The sequence below is a fragment of the Lycorma delicatula genome, chromosome 4 (genome assembly GCF_047948215.1).
Source record: "Lycorma delicatula isolate Av1 chromosome 4, ASM4794821v1, whole genome shotgun sequence".
NCBI lineage: Eukaryota > Metazoa > Arthropoda > Insecta > Hemiptera > Fulgoridae > Lycorma > Lycorma delicatula.
In genome coordinates this window covers 140,697,505-140,721,328 of record NC_134458.1, presented here as the reverse complement: position 1 = coordinate 140,721,328, position 23,824 = coordinate 140,697,505, and the positions used below count along the sequence as shown (strand labels likewise).

The 23,824-nt window shown below is 31.5% G+C and overlaps 2 protein-coding genes across 2 annotated transcripts in view; one reads left to right on the top strand and one right to left on the bottom strand.

Annotated features, from left to right (window-relative positions):
* Positions 1 to 23,824, top strand: part of LOC142323919 (transducin beta-like protein 2) — a 254,531-nt gene that overhangs the window by 163,447 nt on the left and 67,260 nt on the right. The window lies entirely within an intron of this gene.
* The window catches only part of LOC142323921 (uncharacterized), a 63,248-nt gene continuing 58,932 nt past the window's right edge, over positions 19,509 to 23,824 (bottom strand). The window contains exon 3 of the mRNA XM_075364291.1: positions 19,509 to 23,206. Coding sequence (XP_075220406.1) covers positions 22,830 to 23,206 — 377 coding nt within the window. The 3' untranslated portion in view covers positions 19,509 to 22,829. The remainder of the gene's footprint in view (positions 23,207 to 23,824) is intronic.

The window sequence follows — 23,824 nt, the reverse complement described above, 5'->3', positions numbered from 1 at the left end:
ACGTTGAAAAAATCTTCATTAACATTTTATAATGTTGTTAAAATTGATCATTTATTAAATTACATTTCCATTTTAAATTTAAAGCCGAAATCATTCATTATTATTACATTTTTATATACGTAAATTATACAGTTATAAATTAAAATATGAGGGTCATTCAATAAATAAAGAGATAAATGTCTACAAAAAAAAAAAATATTATGTATTCAAAGACAAAGAAACTAACCCTACTTTTCAATATAATTCCAAAATACATGTAGGCACTTGCTCTATCTTTCTGTGTGCTTTCTTATTACAGTAGTAAACATTTTTTTACCTTGGTATCTGAGCCATTCTTGACCTGTTCATTGTTGCTGAACTTGGTGCCATGTAAAAACTTTTTGAAAGGACTTGACAAAATAAAACTCTGATGGTGCGAAATGGGGACTGAAAAGTGCATGTGACAATACCTACAAGCCCGACTTTTGAATAGCTTCCGTATCTTTTGAACGCTATGGAAGTGAGTGTTACGTATAAAAACTAAACCTTTTGAAATAGAACTAGGACGTTTTCCTCCTAATTACGGATTTCACTTTATTTTCTAGCATGTCGCATACTCATAGTATTGTATGTACGTTGTTATTCCAAATAATCGCAATAAATTGGGCCTTTATACTTCCAAAACACAGTTAGCATTACTGACGTGTAGGTTTAGATGTTTTTCCTGGTGGTCGAACTGAGATGTTTCATTCCGGCTCAAAATTATGAATGTAAGTTTCAGCAGAAATTATTATGACATCTAAAAAAGCAATACGTTCTGGTAAAAACCGTCGTTTAAGTTCGTTACAAATATGAATTTGGGTATCTGTGATATTGAATTGACTGTTTTGGTAACTTCTTTGAGTACGCTTTGCGGTAATTATCATGGATAATAAACCCGATATTCGCACTACAAATTTGTCTTTAGTTGCAAATAAGATCGTTAATATGATTTTGCAGAGCGTTTACTGGTCTTTTGTGCGGATGAAAATTGGTGAAACTTGTTCTGGCTGATTTAAGCTGCTCGACCCACTTATAAAATTTGTTTGGTTAGTAAACTTTTTAACGTATGGGAGTAAATGTTAGCCGGTTTTATACATTAAGAATTTTATCATACAACACTGTTCACCACGGTACACGTTTCAAGCAGAGCCAACATTTTGAAATAAATAAAAGAGGTTTATAATAATGGAAATTCTTTTCCAGTAGCTGATATTTTCCATATCAGAGGTTCCAACGTCAAAGTAAATAAATTAAAATATTATCAGCTGATCATTGATGGTCTCTTACCATTATTGCAAAAATGAAGCTTACTTCATGAGTGTTTCATTACAACATTGTTACTTTTTTATGAGACTTTATTGTGAGCGGTTGACAAATTTATTTTGTCTACCTTTACCTCATTTGTTAGCCACTTTTAACTTAACTTTTTTGTAATTGTTCTTTAGTGAATTAATTTTTCTTTGCTACCTGCTAACATTGCTATCAATATGTCATTTAGTGAATAGGAGAGGGTCACACTTTTAATAATCGTAATCCTAGTTCAAAAGGTGCAGTGTCAAAAACCATCAAACTTAAAAAAACAGGGAACATTAATAATAGGGGGAAACCATAAGAGCCTAAATCTACAACAAATAACTAATCGTTAGAGATTATACAAGAATCTATTGAAAATCCCTCATTCCTCCACTCGAACAGAAATACGTGAACATAAAATTAGCGAAAGTTCAGTGATTCGAATATTAAAAAATAAAAATTTCAAACCCTTCAAAATTCATCTGGTGCTAGAACTTAATTAGGATGATGACTACTATCGAATATTTAAGTTCTGCGAACTTATGATGAACAATATTTGAGGAGATCCTAATTTATTAAACAACATAGTTTTTAGTGATGCGGCCAAATTTTTTTTCAAATGGCAATGTAAATATCGTCTTAATTGTCGATACTGAACTGCCATTAATCCATTCAAATAAATTTACGGGTAGGTATTGTTGGTGGACGATTGATAGGGCCTATATTTATTGATGAAAATTTAAACATAGTGAAATATGTGGCTTTACTTCTCGACCTTACCATTCCAAACATTGTAAACGTTGTTGGTCCTAACTTCCCGAAGGCAAAAAGCTGAGTTTAACAATCACCGATGTAAATGTCTACCGAGGCATTTACATCGGTGGCATCCCAACGAGGCCTGGCTTATTACTGTGAGATGTAAAAAGTTAGAGGGCGAAAGACGACTCCAGTTAAAGCCCATCAGGGCTATAAACGGGGGGGGGGGCGACCGGAAGCGTCACAAGGCGGGTGTCTTCCCCTTCGGGGTTGGGATGGTTCCAACTTCCAATACATTTGGTTTCAACAAGAGGGTGCCCTGCCTCATTTCGCTCTTCAGGTAACTGAGATTTTAAATGTTTTTTTCCGCAAAGATGGAGGGGCCAAAGGAATCAAATAGAATGGCCAGCAAGATCACCAGACTTGTCATCATTGGAATACTTCCTATTGGGCCTCTTAAAAAGTATTGCTTATCATAATAACCCGTAACACATCCATGATTTATAAAGCAGAGTTCGAGAATCAGCAGAAATTATCACTAGGGAATCATTAAGTAATGCCATATCATCCTTTTACAACCGACTGGCAAATTGCCAAACAACAGGACAGTTCGAACATTTATTAAATTGAAATGTAAGTAAATGAGCAAATGTTATGTTTAATAAATAAATCTATTTGGTAATATACTGTATATTTAATCAAATTTTTTTTTAATTTATTTGTTTGTGATAACAGTTCCTAAAATTATCAATATAATTTTTTTCAAAATCCAAGCTTTATCCCGCTGACATCGTGGGTTCAGATGTATCAAATTTTTATTTATTTTTCTTGTTTTAAAGAAACTTTTAAAATGATGTTTTACACAAACGGTGTTATCATTTAAAATATTTGAGTTACAACTCCTGGGCCATCCCCCCTAAGGAGTGGGTTGAAATTCTATTTCTCGTTAAAAAGTAAAGTACTTGATCTTACTTGACCTTATCCTGAAAGTTAAAGTATTTTATCTGGAACGGTTTTAAAATTGTTGAGGGGATTTCTATACTTTTGACTCGCTCTGTATATATCATACTAATACATCTGAGAGTTTGTTTGTTTCTCAGTCATACAAAAACTACTGCACTGATTTCGTTGAATCCTTTCTTCTATTTTATAGAGAAACAAATAGGCTACAAAAATTCCGATAAAAATGAAAAAATTATGCAATTTTGAAAAAAATTATCAGTTTGTGAAACGTTAATTATTCATTCCGTGAGTACTGCTGCACCGACTTCGATGAATATTTATTTAATTTGTTTTTTAAGGCTACATTGTTACAAATATTTAATATTTAACGTGCCAAGCCGTGATTAGCCGCCGCTAGTATATATATTAATTGCTAAAAGATGAAAGTTTTAATCGTTTTACAGTTGTTTATTTTCTCCAACCACTTTTCCAACTACTGCCGGGTCTGGGAGTGTGTGTATATAGGCAAATGCTTACCGACTTGCCAGGCCTGACCGTAGTCTACCTGCAGTAGTAGTGCAATGTTCCGGTAAAGATGTAGTCTGGAACAGATTCAGGTCGACCACTCTGAGTCGTGGTAAACCTTAACCATCAAATAACACCGGTATTAACAGTCTTGTATTCAAATCTATATAAAAGTAACTGCCTTTACAAGGACTCGAACCTTAGAAATCTCAACTTCGAAAATCAGCTGATTTTACGATGACGAGTTTAACCATTAGACTTATTCGTTTTACAATTATAATACACATATTTTGTTTTTAGAACTACATTAAGATATAATAGCATTTATAAATATGACTAATCATCAAAGTACATTATCTGGATGTTAAGGTATTTTAAGATACGCACTGTCAGGTTATTCTAAAGTTTTATCATTTTTTATAGTAAAATTTCATTAGGATTTGATTGCTTTTCAAATATCCCGAAGAAATTTACATTTTGAAAATTTTGATAAGAGATTAAAAATTTGATGGTGGAGAAATGAGAAGATATAACTTTTTCGATAATTTTGTTAATCATTGAAACATGTCCATAAAGCTAAACAGGAACCTCCCGAAACACTTTCCATAAGTTTAAAATATAGTAACATCTATTATCAAGTTAATAAATAAATAATAAAACTTACAGTAGAATTACCAAATTACTTTGTATTTAAGAAGTTTATAATATTGTTATAGATAAAATATTTGGAGAATATATTTTAAAAGAAGGATAAGCACAAAAGTGTATATTATGAATACAGCAAAATATTCTTTCTTGAGGAGATGGAAAACTTGTGGGTCGCATAGATCAACCGATTTATTTATATCGTTCACTCTAGTGAACTACTTGCCGCACTTTCCTGTGTTCACTTACGTGTTAATTGTAAAGCTTTAAAAATAATAAAACAACAGACGTTGTTGGCAACTGCAATCCGGGGTGGGTTGTGTGAATACACTGATGGAAATGTCTGCCGACGCATGCATCAGTGGCATCCTGACAGAAGCCAAACTGATGACGGTGTTTTGTTATCAAGTTTAGAGGGTCTAAAAGACAACCTCCGCTAAAGCCCATCAGGGCTAGGAACGACGGGGTGGTACCCCGTCCGGGATCGTCACAATGCGGGTGTCTTCCCCTACGGGGGTCATGTCGTTGGTGGGTTGTTTTTTTGTTTTTTTTTAAAAGTAATATCGGGTAAAATTAGTGAATTTTGTGTATGTTGTGAATGCCGTAATTAAAATAATCCAATAAAAATAGTGTGAAATGTTTCGGAACAGTAGAACGAATATCCATGAAGTTCCCTGGAACGTCAGGTGACCTTTCTGAACTTAAAGAAATGTGTTGATGAAATAAAACAAAAATTGTCGAATTATCATCTTGATTCTAAAAGTATTCATTCCAGACATTTCTAGAGCAGTTCCGAGTAAAAATCTAGATAATCTTGTTAAAGCGGGTGTTGTAATTCACCAAGGTTTAGAATTCAACAAGATTTGTGTTCTTTCAATACCGTGCCTTATTTATTGAAAAAACACAACTAGTGAAGTCAACATTTGAATTTTTGACACATATTAAGGAGATGAATTTTGATTTTACCGGTGATGAAACTGCGCTGTTGTTTAGCATTCCAGAGACGACCGAACGTCAGTCACATCAGCAGAATTTTCTTCACTTACCAAAATAAACCACAAAAAAATATCGAAAATCTGTTGACGATGTGTTCATCAACGAAAGCTTATGAGGATGATCTTTTGGAATCGGTTTGACGTGTTGTTGATCGACTTCATGCCTTAAAGAACAACGTTTATTCCATAAGCCTATTGTAAAACGATCTGGAAATGGTGCTGCAATATTTAAAATCGACTATGGAGAGGTTGACGTATAACGTTGTGTTTTTGCACGAAAATATGTGTTTATTGTCTGGAAATGTGTACGTTATTTAATGGAAAAAAATTCGGATGGGAATATTTTCAGTTACATATTGTCAAAACTTAGCTCTGAATGACTTTTTTAAAATGTTGAAAGGAATTTTTAGGCGGCAAATGATTCACGAATGATGATACATTGAAAGAAGCTGTCAAGCAGCGATTAAGTGGACTTAAGGCAAAGAAGCATGACGGGAAGGGTAATTTTGAAGATCTTGGATCACTACAAAAAAAACCAGCTTAATTGTAAGATTCCCATTTAAAATTTTGTTTACTTTCAAAGTAGTTCTCGTACAATAAATTTATTTTTCTTTGTATTCCCGCATTAATGAAGAACTCTTTTCCAAATTATTGTTGCTTTATTAACTTATATGTTTATCTAAATTATCAATTTTTTTTTTTAAACCGATTGTTTCGTAGTGGAAGTCGATGAGCTTGTTTACGAAAGGTAACATGACGTCCGGAGTTGTACTTAAATATCCATAAATAGTAGATATTCAGTGTAATTTGCAGACAGACTATAAACCTCTTATTACATTTGTTAAAACATTATATACCTTCAGAAACATTTATTTTTATGATTTATGGCGATCGTATCTTACAAAGCTGGGTTCTGAGATTTCAGAATCAATAAAATTATGACTTTGTGGACCTAGAAAGTGGTTAGCGTACGCAAAACATACAAAGAATTGAGGAAATGCATGTAGCATCTACGTCTAATAAGGTACCGTTTGATTTGTTGGTTACCGGATTTCCATTGGCAGCATAATGTCAATGTAAATAGTTTCCACATTCAATTATTGATTTTTTTCGCCATTAATCCACCAGTCAATAAATATAAACATTAGGAAATAATTCAATTATACAAACAACGTATGGAAATAATTATATAATATATTTTAAATAGAAAAAAACATACACACTCACAGAACGTCACCCTCTTTAATGAATGCAAAATTGGCAGGAGTCTATTACTCCCTACTCCATCGCAGAACCTGGACAGAGTCCCTTGCTGCTGGATCATTCTAATCGGGCTCGTTTTTTTTTTTTTAATTGGTTAATTTTATATAGCGGGTCTAATTTTTACAAGTTTTGTTTATTAATTTAGTGTTTTAAGGACGGATTTAATTGCATTCCAATTCCGTTGTTATACCAGCGTTATCGAACCCATTTTACGGGCCGACCGCGGAAGGCTAGGCTTATAAAGCCTGTCCTCCCGACGTAATTCCCCTTCAGACCGTCCACTAAGTCCTTTCGGTGCTAACTCTTTAATAGGCTAGCAGGAATACGCCACAACGGGGAACTACCTGTAAGGAGGGAGCAATGCGTCCCCTTTTCCGGAGGAGTCGCAATTGCTGGGTTATTTCCTCTTATTGTAAGTTTTGAAAAGGAGAGGGTGTTTAGAAGCTCTTCATCCGCTTCTGGTATGGCTGCCCTTCAGGACGCATCTCTGCTGGGCTCTGTTCCGGACTCCAGTCCGTGATGTTGAGGCGAGTGGTTGGTCTTCCTTCTTCTTCATCTTCATCTTCTCCCTCTTCTACCCTCTTTAATGTAATCTTTTTTCCTTATAAATTTATTAAGTAGGTTGTAAAACAGGGTAAGAAAAAATTTGTTTACGCTAATCTCGAACTAGTTTTGTGTAAGCGTAATGACACAGACACAACAGAGTTGTTTTCACCTAACCATTTATCAAGTCGTTCATCATAGCAGTGACACAATTACAATTATTACGTTAAACGCTTCGGGTTAGGAATACCAGTCTGATCGTAGAAGAAAAGGTGTGTTGAAGTTCTGGGGAAAATATAATAATGTGCTCTAATACAGAAGCGGAAGTACTTTCTTTATCATTATTATATTATTGTTGGAAAAGAAATACAAAACAACAATGAAATACAAAATTGTGAGGATAAACCGGAGAAAGGTTATTTTTTCATTTAATCTCCGATGTAAGGAAAAACGGATTTTATAAATCTACTCAGATATCAACCACTTTTGACGAATTATTTATGATTATAAAAGCTCGACTGTTTTCAGTTTCACTAATTAATTGTTCCTAGTTAAGTTTCCCCCATCATTTCAGTGATTTTAATTACCGTAACTGAATTTTAAAAAAAATACGATCCGCTATAATTTAAAACTATAAAAAAATAAATAAATAATGGAAAATAATAAAAGATATAAAAAGTATGATAAAAAGAAATAAAAATAATAAATTCAGCAGAAAACAGACTGGATAAGTCGTCTTCTGCACCCACAGAATCTCAGGGGCGCTCACCGTTGTATATCTTTTTATAAATACGTCAACCGTTTCGTTGTATACCAAAACAACTGAGTAATGTATCAATTCGATAAACGCTTCAGTCAAAACAGTTGTGTGGGTAATTTCCTAATCAACATACGTTAACTTTGTGTCATCGTTCCACCTACTATCGATAAGGAGGGGGCTCTTCATGAATAAATTAAGTTATTCACGAGTATACTGCCAAGGACAAATGCGGCGGCAAATAACGTTCAGCCTAAACGCAGGAGGAATCGTAGATGACAGTAATTAATAATAGACCTGATCATAAATTAGGTGGGATTTCTACTATAAATTCGTATAATTATGTTCATTAACGTTTACGTATAATTTGTTAGTAATTTATGTTTTATCACTAATGAAATAAAAATATTTTCAGCGCTAGAAAAAAAAATCGAGTAAAAAGAAATTTAGGTCACTAGGAAGGAAGGACAGGTGAGTCAGCAAGAACAGCTTCGTGTTCTTTACAAGGATAAAATGATATATTAATAAGGAATGTATGGTAGTTTACAAATGAGAAAGAGCACACGTATGATTATTTCAAGGTTATGTGGAACGAACTGTTAACTGTTTTTTTTCCACTCCACGATTTACTATAACATTGTAACATTTGAACTTGTTTTTTTATAATCGCTGATCTAGACACTAGAACGAACATAAGCAGAGGTGGCAACCTTGAAGCTGTCCTTGATAATGGTATTTAACGAACATTGGCCAATATAAACAAGCTTTCGTTCAAGTTCATTCTTTTATCACCCCGTCACGAAAGAAACAAAACTTGTTTTTGAATAGTTATTTTTATGATTATCTTACTGTAAAAAATTTACTATTAAACGGGTGTTATACCGTATTTAAAAATTAAGTATTACACCGTAATTAAAACTTGTTCTTTTCTGCGTTACCCCAGCGAGTTTCGGTGTTCAAAGATAATTTGTAGATTACGAAAAATTACGTATAAAGAATACTACGCTTTTCGCCTGTTTTTCTGATAGTGTAATATCATTGTTCTTGTTTAAATGTTTATAAAAAGATTAAGTACATAAAAAATAATTATACCTTTTTTTTAAGATTTTACAATTTTTTCCGATAATCTGTTTAAATGACGATCATTAAAATATACAACCGACACAAAAAAATCGGAACTTTTGAAGTACCTCTGTGCTCCTTCCAAAGTATCGTTTTTGTGAAACATATTTGGGACTTAGCACGCTGTTGACTTTCACTGCTCCATGATGACTGAATGGCAAGCTTGCCTTTGCATAAAGCAGTGCTGCCAACTGTACGTGGCTGCCACTGCGCATTTCAAATGTTTCCTATTTTTTTTCTGTGTTTGTGTAATTATGTACTATTTCAGCTCCCGGTTAAGATTTCATTTTTTCTAACCTTTTTTTCATTATCTAATGTACAGTACTAGATATTTTCATACTGTTAGCTAAAAACGGAAAAACTGTTTTGAGGGAAGCATACTTGTGTGCAGTAGATATTTAGGTAGTTTTTGCAGTTCAAAAATGGTTTGGAAATCTTTAAAAAGATGAGAACTTATATCAAACTTTTGGTTGTAATGACCAGTTACTCATTACTGAAGTAATATAATTAATTCGAAGACTTTTCATGTCGCTATTTTTGAGAACCGTTATTACTATTTTGATGTTTATATAGTTAGTGGAAGTTTTGGAACTTGCTTTTCAGTAGCGGCGGCTGTTAGCTAAAATTAGTGGAAATGCTGCTCCGGAAAAGTTTTTTCTGGGCGTTTTCAAGGCCATGGGTTAAAGTTTTCTGTAAAATAAAAGAACCGAAAAAATGAATCAAATAGAATAGCTGGAAGCAGGGTAACAATCTAATTCTATACTTTATCACATTCAAGAATATGGTATACGGTTTTTAAACACAACACACGTAGAGTAAAAAAAAAACTACCTTCCACCAGAACGCCAGGGTCGGCACTATGGGAGTGACAGTGCTCTCGCAGCGTCGCGTGCATCTTCCTATCTGCGTATGCGCACAACAGCCAACAGCTGTTTACAGATAACAGTTGTATGATTGTCATTACAGATTGCACATTTAGATTTGGAAATGTTGATATTGCTAACATGACATGAAATATTATTTACATTTCGATTAAGATGCGGTTTAGACTGGAAATTTTTATAGGACGGGCCTTTGGTGTTTATTGTTCGATTTTCTTCCCGGACTTCTTGGATCATTGTTTGTTTATATAAGAATTGCATTAAATTTTGAAAAGAATACGGTTTGGATTCGCAGTCAGAAGACTTATTATCTTCGTCATCATTATAGCTTAGTATATTCTTAGCATGATGCGCCTCCCAGCGATCTCTAGTTTCGGGGTCTAATTTATTTGTAATTAAAAATACTAAAAGCTTACTCCATTAATCTGTTGGTTCACCTAAATTTTTTAAGGCAGTCAAATGGTTATTAATAGTATTGTATAAGTTTTTTAGCGCGGTAGACTGAGGTTTGTCAAGTCGTTTGAAAGTTAATATCCCTTGTATATGAGCTTTTATTATTAATCTAGTATTTTTAAGTCGCTGCTTAAGAAGTGTCCACGCTGATTTATAATTACAGGCAGAAACCTGTACTTCCTTAATAGTGTTTAGAGCTTCGGCTTTTAAGCAAGAGCGTAGATAATAAAATTTTTGATTATCTGTTAAATTGGAGGAATTATGAATCATAGACTCGAAAACGTCGTGAAAGTCAATCCAGTCTTCATATTTTCCAGAAAATGAAGGCAAGGGAATTTCGGGGAATTTAATGTTAGCCATGTTCGATTGTTCAGTAGTAGTAGGAGATTGATGAGGATTGATTTGCAAGGATGTTGTTGATTTTAGATTCGATTTCGTAGTAATTATCTTCGAAAGATGCTAACTCGTTTTCTTCAGTTTCGTATTCAGCATCCGTGCAGATCGCTCTAATTTCTGATTGAACGCAGTCAAATTCGGACCAACATTCTTCAAGTCTTCTTAAACGGGTTTTTAAATCTAAGGGATTGTTAATTTTGGAATCGAATGAGTTTATGAAAGTTTTAATGCGGGTTAGCCTGCCCTTAAAATGTAGCCGCGTTTACGTCGTAACTCGGTAAGTTTGTCATTAGAATTACTTGAACGTTCATCATCTAAAACCATTGTGAACTGTATGAAAACTACTGCACTTATAAATTATTAAACGAGTGCTGGGGGAGTACAACTATAAATACTTAAACTAATGATGTTAACATGTGACACAGTGTACAACGTGACTCAAACAGAATTTGATACAAATTAAATTACATATACATAAATTTTATACACATACTAAAATAATCTTAATAATGTTTAAATTAGTCAAATAATTAATCAATAATTTATAAAAGTCAGACACATAAGCAAACTAACTTCAAATAGTGGAATATTAAAATAATAAATAATATTCGGTATCAGAATAAAGAAAACAATACAAGAACTCTAGCTTGATAGACTAAACAACAATAAATAATGCGTGTTAGAAATGCGCTGACAATATTATTATGACGTAGCAGTCAGTCAGACTGGAGCTGACAGAGTTGAAAAGGAATGTACAATACTCACAGTCATAAGTTTGTCACAAAATATTTGTGAAATCACTCCGTAATATGTATCACTCCGTTTAAAAGGATCACGTCACGGTTACCAAAAAATGTTAGTAAAATAGGCAAATATGGAATAAGATCCATAGTTTAAATTCCACAGTTTATTTAAGCTTGACATGACAGCGTATAAAGTATACAGTATAAAGTATAAGTTTAACACTACGTTTACACTCAGCTGTGCGGAGCCTCTATCGTTAGTCAACTGGCTCAAGAATGAGAGAGAAACATATGTATTAATTTTTATACATATGTATTACTAATAACTAACTTATATTATTTACATTTTATTTTATTAATTACATGACATTCAAAACGTTCGAAGATGAAACAATTTTTTTAATTCCCATCACATCTTTAAAAAAAATAATAAATCTTTAAAATAAAACTTAAATAACCTATTGTAATCCAATAGGTTAACAAGAGATTATAATAGTTTTATTAAAAAAGAAATAAATATAACAGAAATAAACTCGATTGGTAAAATCGAATTTAACGATAAAAAAAATTATACTTACAAAGTAATAAGTGCAATATTACATCATGAATTTTCGATTCGTAAAGGTCATTATACTAGTTTTATTAAAAAAAGGAAAAAAAATATGGTGTGAAGTGAATATGACATATAACAAAAAAAAAAATTGGCCGAGAAATTCAATTTTTAACTTATAAGGCAATAAATTTGAATAATAAATCCATAAGAGAACAATCAGTAATTCATTAAAAATATAAAATAATCTAACAAAACGCAGTGAAATCAAACAAAAAACTGCAATGAAATTGTAAACCGTACGATAAGAGTCTCGCTGATATCATTTCTTCCGACCCAGCGAGTTTGTTTAGTGGTGAACGCGTCTACCCAAATCAGTTGATTTCGAAGTCGAGAGTTCCAATGATCAAATCCTAGTAAAGGCAGTTACTTTTTTACGGATTTGAATACTAGATCGTGGATACCAGTGTTCTTTGGTGGTTGGGTTTTAATTAACCACACATCTCAGAAATGGTCGACCTGAGACTGTACAAGACTGCACTTCACTTTCACTCATACATATCATCCTCTGAAGTAATGCCTGACGGTGATTCCCGGAGGTTAAACAGGAAAAAGTAGTGTGCAGTAAAATAAGTGGCAGTTTATCTTCTGTATATTAAAATCTACATTTTGAATACTTTTTTAATGTGATTTTAAATTACCTTTCTGTAGTATGATCTATATAAATAAATTTAAAAAATATTTTATTTTTACTCGCTATTCACTATTTTTCCATTCACAATTTTTCTTTGTGGAATTATTCTTCCATTCTTTTCGGTCCTGAGTTAATCATTTATTACTATCCACATCAATCTTCTACCACGTACATCTTTGATATTTCTAGTCGCCTATATTGATGATTGTTTTTCCTTATTAATGTGATAATCTATATAAATAAAAGACATGCTTCGCTTTGTGTGTATTCTAATAACTCAAAACTACTTAACCGATTTCGCTGAAATTTCACAATTCATTATTTGTCCCGGGAGTTTTACATGTAATTAGTTCCATATGTTGTTTAAAGGAGATACATTGAAAAATTAAAAAAAACATAATATACTAGCTCTACCCGCCACGCTTCGCTGTGGCACATTTTGGTTGCATGGATGAGAAATGAGAAACAAAACAAAGCATACGTTTCATAGAAGTTTAATTTTGCAATACTTGTGGATAAACAATTTTTTTTTTTGTTTTTCCACTGTCTGCGTAGATATAAAGGCTATCTGGTTTTCCGACTCGGGAACATGCAACACACAGTTGCCCATGTGAGAAGCAATCCGCATCTAAATCTAAAACACACAATTCTAAAGATTCACCTTGAGCTTTATTGATTGTGTTTACAAATGCCAATCGAATTGGGAATTGCAATCTTTTAAATTAAAATGGTGTATCTGTCGGGATTATGGGTATTCGAGAAACTAGGACATCTTCACCTTTGAAAGGCCCCGTTAAAATCGTAGCTTCCACTACGTCATTTATCAGTTTCTTAACTGCAATTCGCGTGCCGTTGCAGAGTTTTAGCTGATTAATATTCCGCAACAGGATAATTGTCATTTTTTTATCGAACCGTTGCTAGAATCAATCTAATGAATGTTTTCCCAGTTCCTCCTGGCGCATCCAAGAAGAAGGTCTCCCCAATTCTGTCATTTATTATTTGCATTATGCGATCATAAATGCCTTTCTGTTCACGCGTTAATTTGGGAATGTTTGATTGAACATATGACTGAAGATCACCAATGTTGTAACTCTGTTCACGGCGTAAATCCACGGCATATATCGTGCTAAAATTTGAGCTCAATCGGTGCAGAACATTTTGACTTTTTGAAGCGTACACAAACGAACTTAACATTTTTATATATAAAGAAGATTTGTGGGCTGCGAAAAAAAGCCCTTAAGTCGTGCGAAAAAACACATCATTTTAAATGCTTACAAAAGAAGAGTAATGCTTTCAAATTACAGAATAATCAAACGGCGTTGATTTCAGATGTTAATAAACTGCTAACGTAAGTAGTTGCGCTGCTTCAGTGTACAACGTGATTCTCGAGTATGAATCTACTGATGAATTACGGTCTCCAAAGAAAACAAAACCCCGCAGGTCAATTGAGAAAAAGGTGTGATTTTGATAAAAATGCGATTCGTAAAAAGAATTACACGAATTTGAATTACTTAGAAATATTTTAGCGGCGTATTATGTCCTTTGGAAGAGAATTCGGTTATTGTCTTCGACAACGCTTCTTATCATTAAACGAAAAGAATTCCAGCCGTGTTATAGAAAAACAATGATATCAAAATGTGGCTTAGTTCAAAAGGAATAATTTTTGAAGAGGTTTAAGTTAACGTTCAATCATTGCAAAGGGTTTCGCGTATTAAAAGTAATTATAGTCCATATAAAATTGGATTGACACACAACGCCATATTGGTAAGTCGTGTTTTTATTCGGCTCCTATCGAATATTTTGCCGGCCTCCGTGGCGCGAGTGGTAACGTCTTGGACTTTAATCCGGTGGTTCCGAGTTGGAATCCCGGTCAGGCATGGCATTTTCATACGCTATAAATCATTCATATCATCATCTGAAGCAATGCATAACGGTGGTTTCGGAGGTTAGAAAAAAATAAAAAAACGAATACTTAGTTGTGTTGTTTCAGTGATACTATTTGTGAATTTTGTTCTTTGCTTTTACATAGCAAAGAACGCTAAATGACCAACAAACGATTGTTTTTTGTTCATATGTATGTAAAAAAATAACCTAACAAAGGATTTTTTGGTCATTATGTAGGGATATTATTTTCTGTGTATTTCGTTATTCCGACTTTTTTTGTTTGCATAATCTTAGTCTACCTGGGCTACATGAAAGTTGGGTGTTTTAATTTATTTACTGTAAGTCATCCTTCTTGGTGGCTTTTCTTTTTGTTTTTTTTTAAAAATAAAATACAGATGTTTTAGCTGTTAACTATAATTCAAAGAAATTTGGTACTAAATCAGTTGTGATTTTGTTTACATTGGCAACGGCCATACGGGCTCTTTGTGATTGGTCGTTGTGTTTGACAGCGGCCATCTTGCATTGATCTGATTGGTTTTCCTTTGTTGACATTTCCATCTTATTTATTAGCCTCTTATTTATTAAGAAACTGTACAAATTAAAAATAGATAGATTTATTAAAAATAGATTAAAATAGATGAATCTTTGATGCGGGTTATATATCGTGTTTTTAAAAAAAATAAAATACAGATGTTTTAGCTGTTAAATATAATTCAAAGAAATTTGGTCGTTGTGTTTGACAGCGGCCATCTTGCATTGATCTGATTTATTTCCTTTGTTTACATTACCAAGGAAATTTAAACAAAGGAAAACTAATTTACTATTTCGGAGATGGATAGATTTATTAAAAATAGATTAAAATAGATGAATCTTTGATGCGGGTTATATATCGTGCTAAAATTTGAGTTCAATCGGTGCAGAACATTTTGAAGCCGTACACAAACGAACTTAACATTTTTATATATATAGATAATCACATAACAACTACGATCGATATAGACAATGAAAATCAATATAGACGGTATCTCTCGGTGTATACGACATAAAATTAAGTAAAAGAAGTTGTAGGTTATTTATAGTTTTTTTTATGATTTATATAGCAGTGAGATTGGTGAGGTTTGAACTGTGGAAAATTTTCTGGCAATAGCGAAGCATTTCCGGGTTCATTAGTTAATTATAAAAAAAAAAATGGAAAAATATTTTGAAAATCTATTTTAAAAAATCTGTTTTTAAATCTGGAATTTGTAATAAATCCCGTTCTACTCCGGATAGGACTCCAGAATCCTTAAAATTCTTTATTATTATATGAGATTAAACAACAAATAAGCATAATGTTATACAACTATTAATATATAAAACGTTGAAAATAGAAAAACATAACATATTTCTAAAGAAATATCGAAGTTCAATATTCCTCTAACCAATATAATTTCCTAAAAAATGTAAATAGTCGCCATTCACTTTAATTTATTATGAAACTAATTTGATTTACTTATATTGAGATAATGCAAATTGATCTTTTGTAGACAATGAAATTAAATTTTGTAAATCAAATAATAATGTCTGAAGAAGTCGATGTTAACATAGATGATCGATTTAGATAATGACCATCGATATAGACAGTATCTATCGATGTAGACAACGAAATTCAGTTTTGTAAAATAAAGTTCTAGATTAAATTTTTTTGGGTTTTTTTATTTGTGATTTATATAGTAGTGAGATTGGTGAGGTTTGAACTGTGGTAAAGATTTCGGGGGTCATAAAAAGAAAGAAAGAAAATTAATTATGAATTAATGTTGTACGATTTATTGTTTTTGTAATATTGTCCTTTTTGTAAGTTAAAAAATGTAAAAAAAAAAAACATAAATAATAACGCAATAAATATAAATAATAATATTTATATAGATGATGAAACACTCAATTACATACACTCAAATTTAGGAATAGCGAAGCATTGCGGGGGTGCGCTAGTAATCAATAAATAATAAATAAATTTTTAATATTTTTCGTTATTTTCTTTTATCCTTTCATGTAACTTTCGTAACGTGTGAGTGATTTGTATTATATAAATTCTCCAGAATTATTCTTATTAACAAAAGTAATAAATTAAAATTTCGTTGTTTTCTTTTATTTATTTAATTTAATTTTTTTTCTTTTTGTTGTTTATAAAATTCAATAATGTACATTCTGCTTAATGGGGGTGGCTAATTATGTTTTACGAGTCCCTTTTTTTCAAATAATCGAAGAAAAATTGGTGAAATTTGATCGTCGAAATCCCATAATATTGCTACTCATGACGAAAATACAGTCTACGAAGAATATGCTGTACTGAATGTACTGACCCATTGTACAGCATTTGGATCTTCGATTGAATCTATCAAGGGAGTATAGACTGTTTTATGTGATAATGTTCCAGACCTTACTGTAGAAACTTGAAATATATATTGAGTCGTGCCAATAATAATTACCACCACACTCTTGTAATAGTGTAAGTGAATTGTCTGATATGCATTTTCTATATTTGATTATAAATTAAATAGACGGGATTTATTAATCTACAAGTTGGTGCCCATATACAGACAGTAAAATTATGTAGTTAGTAGCTTTGGTGCAGTGTAAATAATAGAATGTTGTACCAAAAGAGAAGTATTCAACCCACCTTTGATTAGTTTTATTTTTTATTCGGTTTGAACTTAAAAAAATTATTTTTTTTTTGTCTTCAGTCATTTGACTGGTTTGATGCAGCTCTCCAAGATTCCCTATCTAGTGCTAGTCGTTTCATTTCAGTATACCCTCTACATCCTACATCCCTAACAATTTGTTTTACATATTCCAAACGTGGCCTGCCTACACAATTTTTCCCTTCTACCTGTCCTTCCAATATTAAAGCGACTATTCCAGGATGCCTTAGTATGTGGCCTATAAGTCTGTCTCTTCTTTTAACTATATTTTTCCAAATGCTTCTTTCTTCATCTATTTGCCGCAATACCTCTTCGTTTGTCACTTTATCCACCCATCTGATTTTTAACATTCTCCTATGGCACCACATTTCAAAAGCTTCTAATCTTTTCTTCTCAGATACTCCGATTGTCCAAGTTTCACTTCCATATAAAGTGACACTCCAAACGTACACTTTCAAAAATCTTTTCCTGACATTTAAATTAATTTTTGATGTAAACAAATTATATTTCTTACTGAAGTCTCGTTTAGCTTGTGCTATTCGGCATTTTATATCGCTCCTGCTTCGTCCATCTTTAGTAATTCTACTTCCCAAATAACAAAATTCTTCTACCTCCATAATCTTTTCTCCTCCTATTTTCACATTCAATGGTCCATCTTTGTTATTTCTACTACATTTCATTACTTTTGTTTTGTTCTTGTTTATTTTCATGCGATAGTTCTTGCGTAGGACTTCATCTATGCCGTTCATTGTTTCTTCTAAATCCTTTTTACTCTCGGCTAGAATTACTATATCATTAGCAAATCGTAGCATCTTTATCTTTTCACCTTGTACTGTTACTCCGAATCTAAATTGTTCTTTAACATCATTAACTGCTAGTTCCATGTAAAGATTAAAAAGTAACGGAGATAGGGAACATCCTTGTCGGACTCCCTTTCTTAAAAAAATTATAATAATTTGAAAAATTATCTAGAATTATTGTATAAAAAAAAGATATGAAGACTTCTAGACACGTACTTCATAAATTCAGAGTTACGTGAGTTTGTGTGCATTTTCATTTCTCGTCCTGCATTTTTATGCTTTTTTCTTTAGGAATTTTGATGACTTTATTTACCTACATAATTATTAAACTTATTCTGTAATTAATTATAGTTAAAACTTAGTACTTCTTTCTTACACGCTTGATTAATCTTGAGCTTTTCGTGTGTATTGTCTTGTCATAATCCACTCTAAATATTTTCTTTTGGTATTTTTTTTTTAAATATATTATTTACCATGTAAACTTAAATCTTGTCTTTGGTAATATAATAGGTAGTCTAAAATGTGTTGAGCCTTTTGGGCACGAGATAGCGTTTGCGCACTCTGGCAAAAGTCGAGGAAGACCGGCATGAAAGTAGTCATAGCACACCGATAACCTAAAAAACCATCACCAAACAGTGTTAAACCATTTGGAGAAAGCTATATACAAAAAGAAGTTCGATGTTTGGGTGCCGCATGATCTGACTCAGAAAAGTTTACTCGATTGAATTTCTTTCTGCAAGTCTCTACTGAAACTTACCGAAAACGAGTCATTTCTGAAGCGGTTGATCACGAGTGATGAAAAGTGGGATAACCTACGACAACAGTGCGATAAAAATCGTGGTCGAAGCGAGAAGCTCCACACTCTATATCAAAGCCCACACTGACGTCCAAGAAAGTTACGTTGGGTGTTTGGTGGGATGGAAAGGCAATGTGCATCACGAGCTGCTACTGCCAGACAGAACGACAGACTCTGTGTTATCGACAATTAGCGCGATTGCACCTACAAATTCAAAAGAAACGGCCTGAACTGGTCAACAGAAAGGGTGTCGTATACCACGCTGATAAAACTAGACTGCATATATCTTTAACGATCCGTCAGAAATTGAGAGAACTTGACTGGGAGGTTTTAATGCATCCACCGTATAGCTCGGACCTGGCACCGTCAGACCATCATTTATTTCGATCTCCGCGGAATTCCCTGAATGGTGTTAAGTTAGTTTCAAAAGAGGCCTATGAAAACCACGTGTCAGAAGTTTTTGATCAGAAATCTGCCAGAAGGGCAGGATTATGGTATTGCTGGAAAAATGGCAGGTCATCGAAAAAAATGGTGCATGTGTGGTTTCATAATATTATTCTCCAAAAACAGTAAATGTATTCTCAATTCTGGCCTCCAAAGGCTCAACACGTTTTAAACAACCTGATATATGGAAATTTTATCTTACCTAAAGTAAAATTCTACATCTGATTAGGATTAGGATTAGGAACCTAAAACCTTCAGAGTATGTGGTAAATGTGCAATATAAATCGAGCTTAGTTCTTTTTTCTTTAATTTTCGTTTAGTGTACTGAATTTTACTGACTATAATAGTACGTATATTTACCATATACATTAAACACATAACATATACGGTATATTACATAAATTATCCTCCGCTCCGTTAATTTTTTTAATTTTATTTATTCTTCTTCCTTCCGTTTGTTAACGTTGGAGTTGTAAATTCATGCTATTAATATTTCGAAACTTTCTACTGTTGCTTTTCGTTTTCTGACTTTTAATGTTTACCTTATAAAATATTATACGTAAAATTTATCTTACGGTCGGATTAGAACAAAGGAAAAGGATGTCCCTGTATTTGAATACACATACTTACACTCACGCACAAACGTGCGTGATACATACAAGTATACATACAAGAAAAGGAGTATATACGAGTTTTGTGGAAAGAATGATTTTGTCGGTAGAAAGAAGGTTGTTGATTTTTTTTTTAAATGTTATTTAAATAAAGAGAAGATTTTTAATATTTTTATTTTTGTATCTGGAATATTTTTTATTATTTTTTTTTTTCATTTTGTTGGTTTTTTATTGTGCACATCATATTTTCTGTCAACTAACTTGTGCATCTTATTAATTAAATTATGTTTCTTATACTTTTATTCTATTTACATGCATTTTATTATCTAATTCTTTCGATACAATACTTTTTTGTACATTCTGATTTTTTCACTTAAAGCTGTATTAATTTGTTTTTTATTCTTTTGTAAATTTTGATCTGTGAAACCATTCATTTATTATTAAATTAAATATATAATTCTTTAAACATCATTTTTATAAAAATTATTGTTTTAATTACAAAAAAAAACACGTTTTTATTGATTAAAAAAAAAATTATAATGTTAGCTAACAATGTTAAAAAGTTTTATTTTTTTAAGGTAGATTCATTTTCATAATTGCTGTACATTTCTTCTAAAGATCTAATCATTTAACTTTTCATCGATATATTACATAACATTTCAGACCTTATGAGTACTGAAGACGGGATGTGATCTCCACCCGGTTTTCCGCGATCAAAACATTTACGAGTATACGTAACGTCAATACTCATTCCCATCTTGTTTCATGACTCTAACTGTTATGCATAACAGACTCTACTTGTTTCATGCATCTAACTGTTATTTTCTTTTACACTGAACGCTCCCGCTCCGATAGATTTTTCCTTTTACATAAACTTTTTCATCATTAATTTAATGAAAAATAAGTTACATTGTTTTCCGATCATTGCTGTATTTCATAAAATACAGTATCTAAACGTAAAGTTACTGTAATAATTACTGCCTGTAAGTGGGGTTAATTAATAAAATATAAAACTTATTATGTTATCTTTTTTATATTAATTTAAAATAATTACATTAAAGTGAATTATTAAAAGAAGGTTGTTCGTCTTTATGAAATAATTAATATGGTACTATATTGTTATTTTAAATGTTTCAAACCAATGCAGTCATTATTTTAAGATATGTCTTCCAGAATGTTAATCTAAAATAGTGTATCCCAACCGATTTAGCGTCTGAAATTTTAAGTATATGATTATTTTTACGAAATTTCAGAATCTCATTTCTTTCGTAATTATGGCCTGAATTTTTTTTAAGTAGTTATGGCATTATAAAAAAAACAGTGGATTTTTTTCTTCCCTAACCACAGAATTTTGATTTTCCATATTAGTAAATTACATTACATTATAAATTCATCAATTAGATGCGTGTATTAAATTGTATAAACTTAAACTTTTTAAAGTACATCAACATTGAACTCGCTTATATTTTTTGAAGAACAATCTAATGATTGTATTGTAGGCTTACTCAATAAATATTATAGGCGGTTAGATATAATAATAAATGCTTGGAGATCTTTTGCTTTACGTTATTACTATTTAACAAAAGCATTCTTATTATATGAATAATTTTTAATTTATTACATTTGTCCTTTTTCTTAAACATTTTAATTTATTTATTGCGCATAAGTGTAAATTAATACTTGTTGAATAAGGAATAAGGTAAGATAGAAATTTAATATTAATGGTAATATGAACGCCAAGTTAGACAACATGTAAATTATATATTGTTTTGCGTTCTGTGCCCAGTTTAATCTGGCAAAGGTTGCGAGAGTTTCACATTGGTCGACTCTTGAAGCTCGCTAGCCTTAAATTATGACAAAGCATGCGTGTATCTGTAACCTGATTGGAGGGAATATCACTAATAGAAACATTACCTTATCCTATAAACTTGTGTCACACCGGAGTAATATTCAAAGCAGTTATGAAAAGGAATTTATCTATAAGTTACCAAAGAAATTTTTTTTTCTCAGTTCTACGTCATTATTAAGATTACAGTTGAATAGTTAATTCCGATCTGTTTCTCATTTATTTTGTACAAATATAATAAATCTAACAATTTAAAGAAATTTTATTTTGTCTAAATAAATAATTATTTTTCATAACTTTTTGTATATAACAAATTTAGAGTTTTTTTGCTTCTTTATCGCTCTTTTGATATTATAGTGAGTTAGCGCTTTATTAATTTTTATCTATTATAGGTTTGAAAAAACAATCAGTGTTTATTTTTTTCAATCGTTATTAAAAATATAATAATTTAATCGAAAAAAGTAATTAATAATAAAGTGCTTTTCATGTCATATAAATTAATTATAAAATTATACTTCTATAATTTTAGTTTATTTTGAGTATTGGAAATGGTTATCACAAAAATTATTAAGTAATTCATAAAAGTCTCAAAAAAGGTTTTTTAAAAATAAATAAATATTAGTACTAAATGTTCATTTTGATCCCAAAATCATCATCAGTATTTTAAGTATTTTATGGTTTAATTCACAATTATGAATTTAATTAAATATTGAATTTAAATTAAATATTTAAATATTGAATGTAATTTTAGGAATATTATTTAATTTGAAGTTTTCATCATTGGATCCTCTCTTTCAGCAGTAGTCTAATAAATGTTCATTTTCTTAAATTTTTAGAAAGATCGATCTTTTTTATTTGCTTTCCCAAAAATAATCTTAGAATTGTTGACCTATTCAGATCAACATCTATATTTTACATATACACCCCGCAGCCATTTATAAATTACTAATTTAGTGCATAATATAAGTGAAAAATAAAGTCTGTGCCTTTTATCATTTAAATTATCCATGATTTCATTTAGAAATTTTATAACAATAGTTTGATTTGCAATTATTAGCATAAATTCTTTGAATATCTAAATATAAGATAAATACTCTGCTTAAGTCTTTTAATTCTTCTTTCACTGTGAGTTGTAAAAACTTGTTTATATATATTTACACACAATCGTACAATTAATCATTTCTTCAGTTATGTAGGCTGTTCTTTATATAGTTGACGTAAATGTTGTACGGTGTTATAACTTAATTTATTTTGGTGCTGTGATAGCATTTGATTCTGATAATCATCATTTATGTTTTGTAAAGTTAATTGTCTTCCATTTAATGCGTTACGCCATGCGGATAACCATCCGCCTGGTGTACCCGAATGTCTTATAATAAACGGTTGGTTTGCTGCATTTAATGCTTGTTGTTGTAAAAGAGACGCTGGTATATGCCTTTTTCTTGATTCATAACCTCTTATTGGCGGTAATGTTTGCGTTTCCTTTTGCGGACCTAATTCAAATAACATTTGAAAATCTGCATTCGGTCCTAGTCGAAATCCTAAACCTACTCGAGAATCCGTCCCTGTAAAAAATAAAGAAAAATAAATTAATAACAGTTTTGCTCGGGGTTTTTTTTTTCATTAAAAATACTTATCTTATAAACGGATTAAAATGTTTTAATGAATTGGTATGTATGTACCCTCAATAATGTGTACAGTATAAGCAAGTTTGAAAGTTCAAAAATTGCGGCCATTTAGATTTTTTAATCGTTAATATCTCTGTAAATATTACTTTTATCGAATAATGTCTTATTAGATAAATTTTTAAGCCTTTTATTGTAAACAAAATGACACCTCATTTATTGAAATCGATTGATAAACAGTTACAATATGACTGAAATTGTTAAAAGTGGAACGCAAAAATTATACGTAAAAATAGCAATAAAATTCTGACTGCATAATTTCCAGTCTACATTCCTACAGATAAGTGGATAAAATGATATCCGATTTTATATTTATTAGTTTTCTTTTAATGTCATAGATTTTTTTTTATATTAACACGCAAGATTTAATTTAAATGTTTCCTTACAACGGGTACAATTTGTACTTGATGTAACATTGATTTATTCGGTACCAGCCAATGAAATATCACAAGAAACTCTAGGAACACTGCAGAAACCGATTTATAAAATTATTTACTA